The 10,292-nt window shown below is 35.4% G+C and overlaps 1 protein-coding gene across 1 annotated transcript; it reads right to left on the bottom strand.

Annotated features, from left to right (window-relative positions):
- Nucleotides 1-2,127: 2,127 nt before the first annotated feature.
- On the bottom strand, nucleotides 2,128-6,647 carry LOC148879697 (uncharacterized). The gene is made up of 2 exons (XM_088961312.1): nucleotides 4,888-6,647; nucleotides 2,128-2,389 (listed from the first exon to the last, which is right to left on the bottom strand). Exons 1-2 carry the CDS (start codon nucleotides 5,607-5,609, stop codon nucleotides 2,374-2,376), a joined length of 738 nt encoding a protein of 245 aa, XP_088817438.1. The 5' UTR covers nucleotides 5,610-6,647; the 3' UTR covers nucleotides 2,128-2,373.
- Between the last annotated feature and the right edge of the window lie 3,645 nt (nucleotides 6,648-10,292).

The raw sequence follows: 10,292 nt of genomic DNA on the forward strand, positions 1-10,292 counted from the left end.
TTTAAAGCCCAATCCCCAATGCATTTAGCTTTAGTAAATTCACTCCATGCCCATTGAGTTTGGGCATTCTCATGTATGCCCATTGAACTAATAAAGACAATAATACACTCCGTTGGCATCAAAGACCTATTATAAATCCACACTATCCATTTAACAAAAGGGTAAAAGATTTTAACATACCCTGAGTATTCATAGATTGACTTAAATCTATCCTAAGTTTTTTTAAATAGACTTAAATATTGGACCGGACCCCATTGGGCTTAAACATTCCCTCCACTCGTGAACCTCACATATCAATTCATTTAAAGATTTTAAAATTCTAATTTTCCCTTCTATACCTTTTAACATATGAGATGTAATTTAACATTCACATCTCTTCTCTTGGATGGGTGGAGTATGTGGGCTTATGCTTTTGATCTTAATCTCATTGAGCACAGTCTTAGTTTTGTAGAGTGTTGTAGGAAATCCTGAGCCTCACCCTGAAAAGTAATCGGGCCTGATTTTTAGAGCCTGAACCCGACTCCGCATGCTTAAAACTTTGTCCAAGCCCAATTTAGTGATGGGATGGTGGCCAGCCTATCGAACTACGCAGCCCATAAACAGGCCTAGGTAGAGAGCAGAGATGCAAGGGAAGTAATATGTATGATAATGGAGAAACTAGGAGCTGGTTTGTTGGTCATGGGAAATCCTGGACATGGGTTCTCAAAGAGGTGGATAGATTGTAGTAGCATTAACTTCTATTTAGATTTAATTTGCATTTATTCATGTACTTTTTAAAATTTGAAAGAAATGAAGGGTAACAGAGTGGCAAGGTATATTAAAGTCTATTTGAAAAACTTAGGTATATTTAAGTCAATCTACAAGAACTTACGGTATGTTCAAGTCTTTTACCCTTATAAAATATAATAAATAATGGTTGCATATTGCATTTGGTTGTAGTATATATGCATGGGAGTGTAAAAGGGTTGGATATACAATCTAGTGTATTTTTGTTTCAGATTTGACTGTCTTATTTCTATTTGTTTGTGAGAAGTAAAATAGGAAGCAAGCTAAAGTGATCACATTAAATGGAACAAAATGAAGGTAGGAGGAAGGTTATCATAGGAGTAAGGTAGGATGAAAGATGATGTTGTCCATGGGAAAAAATGGAGGTAGGTGGAAGGTGGTGAAAATTTTGACTCAATTTTTGCACTGCCAAAAAGTGCAATTAAGATAAAAAGTTCGAAGTTTACATTCGAATAGCATAATTACAAGCAAAGAAAGCAAAACTATACTAATTACAAATTTTACATCCGTTCAAGGTTTTCACTGCGACTCAACATATTTAATCATTAAAAAATGTGACGAATTTGAATTCGTCCATCCACTATCCACATTTACAAGCTTCTCGGCCGGTGAGCGCCAATCACAAGCTCGAGTTCAAATTTTGGTGAGCCCTACTGACAAATAGGCTATGGATATTACAAGGATCGATAAAAAAAATCAATTGTTCAGAGTGATTAATAGTTTATTTATTTGATTCTGATGTAGTTACACGGTTACGCCAAAAATGCCAAGAATATTTTGTGCCTACGGAGGGTTATATGTAATGCCTGGAAGGCTGTAACTATGTCATGGGCTGCATCACATGTTTAATTTCCGGTGTAGGGAAAAAACAAACAGTTCAAAATAAGGATAACTTCCTAGTTACTACCAGAAAGAAAGAAACATTATTTAACAATTGTGAAAAAGGAAGAAAAATTTGTCGGTGAAGCAGGCAGGATTCGAAACAGCCGTGTGATTGAATGAGACAGCATCAACGTGTCATTTAATTCGATCACGGCACTTGGCTTGGTGTATTGACCAAAATGCCACATTGGACCAAAAGGTTGCAATTGAAAGAGTACACGTCACGGTCCAAAACCCAGCCACAAATAAAGATTTATATAGTCTTTTACTCTGTCTCTCCCTCACAAAACTCAGCCCCCAAGCCCCCCACAATATCCTTTATCGTATTGTCAGCCTAATCGGCGGTTCAGGACCAGCTTACAGCCTAATTCTCAGTCCCAACCAATCCATTCTGCAGCTGTTAGGTCTAGAGAGTTGATTATTCGTGCATGGGAGTGGATAGAATGATAAGTATGAGTTTTTATGGCTTAAAAAAGGATAATTACTATGAATTTAATCATATCCAAAACATAACTAAACGAGCACAACTCTAGTATATTGGTTTTTTTTTTTTTTTTTTTTTGTGACCCATAAAAATCGAAAATATGTAAAAAATAAAATAAGAAAAATAAATATACAAATCACAACCAAATCCAAAACCAAGCCTCTCTCTGTTCAATAAGACAATAGTTGGGTTGCTTCATCCTTGCAATGTATGAATTTTTGTCAGTGTATGTTGATCCTGCAAAATAGCAATAAATTATTTAAGTGCCATCCAGATACACAAATGCAATATGTATGGTTCAATGGGATTAATCTATAATGACGCCTCAAAATAAAGGGTGGTGGTCACACATGTTTGATAAGGAGAGGACAACCTAATTGATTGTATAAAGAAATTAATAAAAGATGCTGTGTAATCAATCATCTGTGTCCCACTTGAGAAAATGGAGTGTGCCCAAACAACGTGAAAGGAGGAGAAAAATAAAGGAGGCAAGAGGAAGCAAGTAAGAGAAAAAAGAAAAAAGGCTAGGTTAGCGAGATGCATCTAAATTTTTTAATAAATGAATTATAAAACTTTTTTTTTAAAGACAAAGTACCATTGTTCATTATTAATTTCTTATGCCAGAGATGGAAGTTTCATTTTTCTTATTGCATTTTAACCAATGCGAGATCACTGTAATGGCATTTTCTCCTTGAGTGCAAAACCTTATGTTTTATATGTATTTGTACTGTATATATTTGCATTTGTGCTCTTTCTAAATCAAAACTGAATCTTAATATATAGGGGTGCAATTTGGGCGGGCTTGACTTACTATTTTGCATTGTTCCAGACTTGGTTTTGGATTGGGTTCATTCAAATTTTGACAAAAGTCCAACTAAAGTCTGCCCAATTAAGTTGCATTCATATCCCTCCAAGGAAGGTTTTTAGGCCACTTATTCGGAAAATTCTTATCCTTTTCTCCAGTGGGTAATTTTCTTATATAGGGGGAAAGATGCTAATTAGACAAAAATGCCTATTAAACAAGTTTTAAAAATAAAGGTACAAGAATAAAAATTATAATAGAAGAAAAAAAATTGTTTGAAGAATAAAGAATACAGGTAAATGCAATTATCCAAGAAAATAATTTAATTGGAAACAAAAATGAGACTATAATATTATATGCTTTTTTCAAAAAATAAAAAAGTATAAAAAATGTCTTAAGATTAAAATTTCATTATTTTTTTCATATATTGGATATAAGTGTATCTTTGACAATTGGCATAATATAGGTTGGGAACCCAGTTTACCTATTGGATATGTTCCATATATATGGGTAGAATGTGTATATTCAGTAATCAGTATTAAGAGTTTTTTGATATTAAAATAGTTGAACTAGTGAGTCAGAGTTTAGTAAAAACAAAGGGCAGGATTTATGTGAGATAGCATAGTTCCATATCCTGTAGATACGCGGGTTATTGGATTCATGGATTGGACAAGAGGGAACTAAAGAAGCCAAACAGGAAAACAGATCAACCTCTATCGCTACCATTCCCTTCTGCCTGAATCAAGGCCCAATTCTTTTCATAGGGTGGATAAGCTAGGTAGAGGAAAGAAATAAACCCCTCCCTAATTAGGTAAAAAAAAAGTGAGTATTATTATTATGAGCAGGAGAAACGATCAAAAAAGGGGGAAAGAGAAATAGTAATATTATTATCAACAAAGACCCCCGTCTATTTCCGGATGCATTCCTAAGGAAGTACTCCGGCTGTTTGCTGTCAGTTTGTCCTACATACTGACCACAACGCCCAGCCACGCGGTGTTGGCATAATGCATTCGTGCTTATAATTCTCCCACACATGGAGTAATCCAAAATACCTTCCCCGGTTCCCTCCAAGATTGTAATAGGCCTGAACCAATGAATTGACAAAGGTAATCTCAGCCACCCACAAAAGCTTTATTCCTTTTCGTCTTTTTCCCATTCCATTTCCTTTGCTTTTATGGTCATAGTTCGCAGCCTTCCAAATAAACAGAAATTTCTTGTGAGCATTATCATTACGAGTGTGGGTGAGCTGCTCTTTTCCTTCAATTCCCATTCGTTCTCTGACACATGTCTCACTGCATGTATTATCTCATTGGAGTAAGTACACATGTAATACAACACCTGTCCCATACTGAACGAAAGTGTAGGAGAACTATTGCATTTGCTGCACATCCATCCCGACTCGTGCAATTCAAGAAGTTTGGACTTTGGACACTACATTTGCCTTCCAATCTCCGGGCCTAATCAGATGCTGCTTATGATTCTTGATTAATGTACCTGGATGGGTGATCTCTTCGAGATTCTTCGTGTTACACCTTAGAATCGAAATCAGAATCCAAGCGTTTGGTAAAAATATAATAGACCATTTTGATCCGGATTCTAATGGATTACGATTCTGATTCCCACTACAAAGCAAACGGACCCTAAGATATAACCATCTTCATGAATCATGACTACACGCAAAACTAAACTAAACTGTCCCGATCATGGACCGTTAAGTACGACTGTGAGAACCGGCCAAAGTGAAAGAAATTAAGAAATATATATATTTTTTCTTACTGATGTTTGATGGAAAAAGAAAAACAAATATTCATCCATTTTGTACTTTATATTTTTCTATATTTTTTGGCATTTTTAGAATTTTTTCGAACCTATCTTGAATGCAATGCATGGAAATATTAAATAGAAAAAAGAAAGGAGGAAGAAGATAACTCACCAGTTGAGTAAATTGACCTTGCATCTGGGCATGGCACCACCGTCCAACTTCTTCAAGCTCACGTCCCCACATAGAACCTTTATGCCCAACATCCCCATCTTCCGTCCCCCCAAACCTAACCCCACCCTAGTCCGAACCTCCACGAAAACCATCAACTGCTTGCTTCGGAATCCACCCTTCAGCTTCGTGCCGATGTTGTCGTCGATCAACATGTGGTTCGCTTGTGTCCCAAACTTCAACACTGTGGTGTTCTTTTGCTCCTGCCTAAACCCCGGTATAAAGGCCGATCCTAAAGCAACGTCATCTTCGCCAACGGTTATCCGAACCTGACTTCTACCATAATTGAACGTTATCTTGTGGTTAGGGTTGGTGACCTCGAACCTAACGTCCGTTTGGCAGTCGAGGTACGTGCCGTCAGGTTTAACGGAGATATCCGAGCGAGGGATCTTGAATGACTGTAAGTAGAACGTCGGCAGTTTTGGTTCGAACCAGACATAAAAAAGCGCACCGGCGAGGACCAGCAGGAAGGCAAGAGTGAAGATGAAAATGCAGAGGAAGCAACAGCAGAGTCGACAGCAACCTCTGCGTCTTCTTTTAGGGTAGAACGATGGAGGTAGTTTCCGAATTTGTGGTGGCTTTTTGACGGATGGGAGCGGTGCGTTTGGGTCTCTGTAGCCGGGCGGTTTTTGTAAAACTGGTACTGATGTTGCTGCCATTTTCATTAAACAGCGCTCTCTCTCTCTCTCTCGTCACAGGTCTTCCCAATGGTTTTAAATGAAGAAAGAGGATAAGAAAAAGGATACCTTGATAATCGAATGAAATAAATGATTCTTGCTGGCGAATTGCAGTTTTCTTTTTGCACTTTTTTTCTTGAGGTGACAATTAAGGAAAAAAGACGGATCGTCAGAGCGAATTTGGGTTAATGTAAGACGAAGATAATGGAAGAGAACCAAGGAACTAAGAAAGTGCCAATTTATATAAAGAAAGAGAATCGAGGAAATCTTTATTTTACTAAAAGAGTGCCGACGGAGTGAGAATGGAGATGGAATAAAGATCTAATTGTGAAAGCGGTGAATAAGAGCAGAGATTACTTGACACATATATCTATATGAGGAAAAAGAGAGGTATGGGGAAGGAATAAACGAAAAGAAATTGTCATTTACGTATATATATATATAATATATTTACCACGAAGGTCAATGTAATGGCAGAGAAGGTACCACGGAATACTCGGAGAATTAAGATAAATAATTCTGCATTAATTGAATCTGATGGGAAGAAAAACTCGAACCTCAATCCGCATGCAACATTCGTAATTCACCAAATTCTCAAGGTGCCAGCACGAAATAGTAAAGAAGGCTCGAAATAGCAATACTATTGTGAAGATCTGAATCACAGATAAGCAGAAATAGTTATTGATACAAATTCGTATACGGATCTAGTTTATTAGTTGGAACCGACTTCTAGTTCTAACTACGAGTAAATACAATCAATTCAGCTCTGCAAATGGAGAAGTTTAAGGAATATCGTTTAGATTCCAGGAAGAAGCAATCAGAAATGTGACGAAGCTGACAGGGATGGCGAAATGCTTCCTAAGTTTTCGTAAAAGCAAGAGATAGATTTCCGGGAACGGTAGAAGAGGAGAAGAAAACGGAATCGGATACTTAAGCGGCGAAATTCACGCGCGGCTCTTGGATAACGGGGCAAAATTTTGCGTTTGGACACCTTGAATACGAGGAGAGATCTGGTATTTTTGTCTCGAACCGACCAGTCCAATAATGCAGTGTTTTATTCATCATCCCTTCCCAAAGCAAATGACTGAACTGTCCTTGTTAGAAACTTGTAGGTGGAAATGACGTATTTAACCTAATTAACTCTCAGCATTATGTGATGCAGTGTGATCGTTAAAAGTACAATTTGGGAATAAAAGTTGTGGCGTTGTTTATTTAAAATGCAAGACTTGGTGGGTTTTTTTTTTTTTTTTCTAAAAATTAGCTGAAACTGACTGAAAAGTGAGGAGTGACTGCGGGAACCTACCTACCGTTACTTATAAATTCGACAATTTTGGATTTGGGACGTGGCCCGTGGATAATTGTCTAATTGATTATTGTTTATATTAAAATTTAATATATTAAAGCCCACGCCCCACGGCTGAATGGACCACAGAAGAATCTTGTATTTGCGGCAAAACCGACAACTGGAGCGGAGACGGAGAGCTTCACGAATAGTCCAGTCCAGTCCGATCCGTTGAAACTGTGACTCCATTCATCCCTCGTAACTATTCGTGAACCACGACCTACTTGAGCCTCATTTTCTCTCCGGCCCAGCCCGGGCCTGCAATTATACGTGTATTTCATAAATATTATAATATGGTGCATATTAATACATATTATGAATAATATTTTATACTATCTAAAGTCAACATAAATCTTATACTTATTATTTAAAAGGTATGATACAGGAAATATTTACAACCAAACAACTGCTGTCATAAAATAAAAGATTAATGTGGTTCTCATCAAATTATTGGTCAAAATCCTTCCATTACCATGTTTTTCCGGTATTATAGATTTTCCTAATTTAAAATTATGGACCGAGAACCCGGTTCAATATCATCTATTTGGGTGTGGAGCCAGCTAAAACTACATTTTGGGTGGGAAATGATGAAGATGCAGTATCGGAATGGAATAAAGTTTCAGCAAATCCACCTATCACCTATGCGATGTGTCAGTAGCCTCCCAAATTGATGCATATCAGCCGTATCAACCAATGTATCAAATACTTGGGTCGAGGGGCACTGTCCCATTTGACAAATTCAATCTCTTCCATTTCCAACTTAAATAGTCTCAGACCTCCTTTGTGTATCTTTTGGCATGCGCTATACGTTTTTAAAAGTCCAACAGTTCACTTTTCAGTTTTTATCCGTTTGGTTGAGAAAAAAAAAAAATTCTCTGTCAAAAGACTGTCTTAAAAAACATGTGAAATTTAGAAATAGAGTTTTTCATCTTTTTTCACCTGTTCAAGTCTCGCATTTACACAGAAAAATGCACCTCTAACCAAATGATCTTTGGGCTGTCTTTCACATGTTAAATCTTCCAAAAAGAACTTTCAAAAAAGGCTTATCAAACTGTATATTAACTTTCTGATGCAACCCATCTTCCTCGATAATGATGGGTGTGAATGAATCCATGTAAATGGCTTATGCCTTGTTTGGTGTATCTTTCCACATGGTCTATTGGCCATTTACAAGCTTGATAGACCACGATTTGGTCTATTCCGGTTTGGTTTGCAGTAGATATGGCCACCAAAAGCCAATGCACCAAAAAGACACAAGAAGCCCAAAGTGGGCAATTTTAGAGAAGCTCCAAATGAAAATTTTGTATTTTGTATTTTTTTCTATTCATCTTTCTGCAGATCAAAATGCACACTTTAACCAAACGGACTTTAAGCTATTTAGATCTTAATGCAAAAAGTTCAATACATCTTTTAATTGTCAGAACTACTAAAAGATCTTTTCTTAAAAACTTACCAAACAGCTCCTTAAACTTTTATTGCTCAACTTTGAAAGCCCGATAACAAATGGTCCATAGACTCGGTAATAAAATTATATTTGTATGCACGCAAAGAATTAATTTCATGCAATAAGTATGCCAAAACAGATCTTCAAGATTAACGTGAATTTAATACTGACTTCCCAAACCATACGGTCCATATTTACTCTAATAATAAGACCGAATTATATTGTTGTAACTTTAATGTGTACTTGCTGAATAACCCAAAAAAAACTAACGGGAACTTAGTTGCAAGTGTAATAAAATCCCTTTAGACGATTGGGGTTGGGGTGTTGAACTGTTGATGATACATCACTCATTTTTATAATTTTATCGTAAAACCTTGCTTGATCATTGGTTCAACAACCCCGGCCGTCTTGTATCATTAGACATAGGGGTATGTCTTCTCTTCTCATTGGGGATATGTCCAAATCAGTTACACATTTTTATAATTGTTCACGAAGATATCAACGGATAGGGAATCAGGTTAAGTGGCAAATCTGCATTGGGCCTTAATTGGGTTGTATCCATCTTATGCCACCTGAACCAATGACATTGTATCATTGTAATTATTGGACGAGTTGAGTTGGATTTGGATTTTTATTTCATTTAGACCGGCTGTGATAGGTTCGGGTTCAGAGGCTTTGAGTTGGGTTTTCCAAACCTGACCCATTGACATCCCTGTTAGAATAATAGGGTTGCAAATAAATCCGATTTTATCCTATTTGGTCAAATTTGGATCACTCATATCCAGATCTTTGAATCGGATAATAGGATCCGATTAGAAATTGGATCAAATTTGGACCACCCCTATCCGATCCAAAAAGATCTGACCCAATGTATAAGTTATATATTTATTTACATAAATCTATACTTACTATATATAAAAGTGTGGATGTAAATTGGAAGTTCATTTGGATTAAAATTACCCTTTATCAGCTTTAATGGCTATTAAAATACTTATGTTTGTGCATTTAGTACATCTCTAATTCTAAGGGCTGGAAATGTAGTTTTAATTATTACTTTCCACCTCATTTAATCCCCTCTCATTAAGTCTTATACTTAAGGTATTAACTCTCATTTTCTTGTATTAAATCTTATATTTAAGTTATTTTTCACTAATAAATGCTATTAATTGGATTTATGTCAATATTTTTAACAATATAAATCCATATATTTTAAAACCAACTCAAGAACAAAACCATTCTTTATCCAAGTGGTGACTAATCAATTCAATCATTTAAATAGAGTTGGTCAACCTATGAAGTCATAGTTAGCTAATGATTTTTTTTTAAATATAAAAAATCACAAAAATTTAGAAACATTATACACATTTATGATATTTTTATTAATCAAATTAAAAAATAAGTATAATAAATAATAATTATTTTTATTGATAATGAAAATGAAATACATATAATCTAGAACTGACCAAAATTGAAATTATTTTTTTGTTTGGCAAAGATCAATAGTTCAACTTTGGGTCAAATGTGTTAACCTTTAATGCCATAAATAAATAATAAAATTAATAAAATATAAAAATAAAATAATACATAAGTTTTACAAAAAAAAAAGCATTCAGACACATGTATAATATCATATATTTATCATATTAAACAAAAAGTAAGAGTAACATATCAAAATTATTTTTACATGCAGAAATACAAAAAGAAATTATAGAAAAATTGAATACATCTATAATTCTATATCTACACTACTATTAAAAATATGAATAATATTGTGGAACATTTTTTAACTAAAATACTCATTTTTGAATTTAGTCCCTATTTAATTTTGAGGTTTCAATTGTAAATTGAACTACTACTTTCACCTAATTGAATTCCCTCTATTTAA

Source organism: Nelumbo lutea, chromosome 1 (assembly GCF_056320005.1).
Source record: "Nelumbo lutea isolate HS-2025 chromosome 1, American lotus-T2T, whole genome shotgun sequence".
In the NCBI taxonomy this organism is placed as follows: domain Eukaryota; kingdom Viridiplantae; phylum Streptophyta; class Magnoliopsida; order Proteales; family Nelumbonaceae; genus Nelumbo; species Nelumbo lutea.

Bases quoted from the DNA above. Each gene is read 5' to 3' on its own strand.
- LOC148879697 (XM_088961312.1), bottom strand. From the start codon at position 5,609: ATGAAAATGGCAGCAACATCAGTACCAGTTTTACAAAAACCGCCCGGC.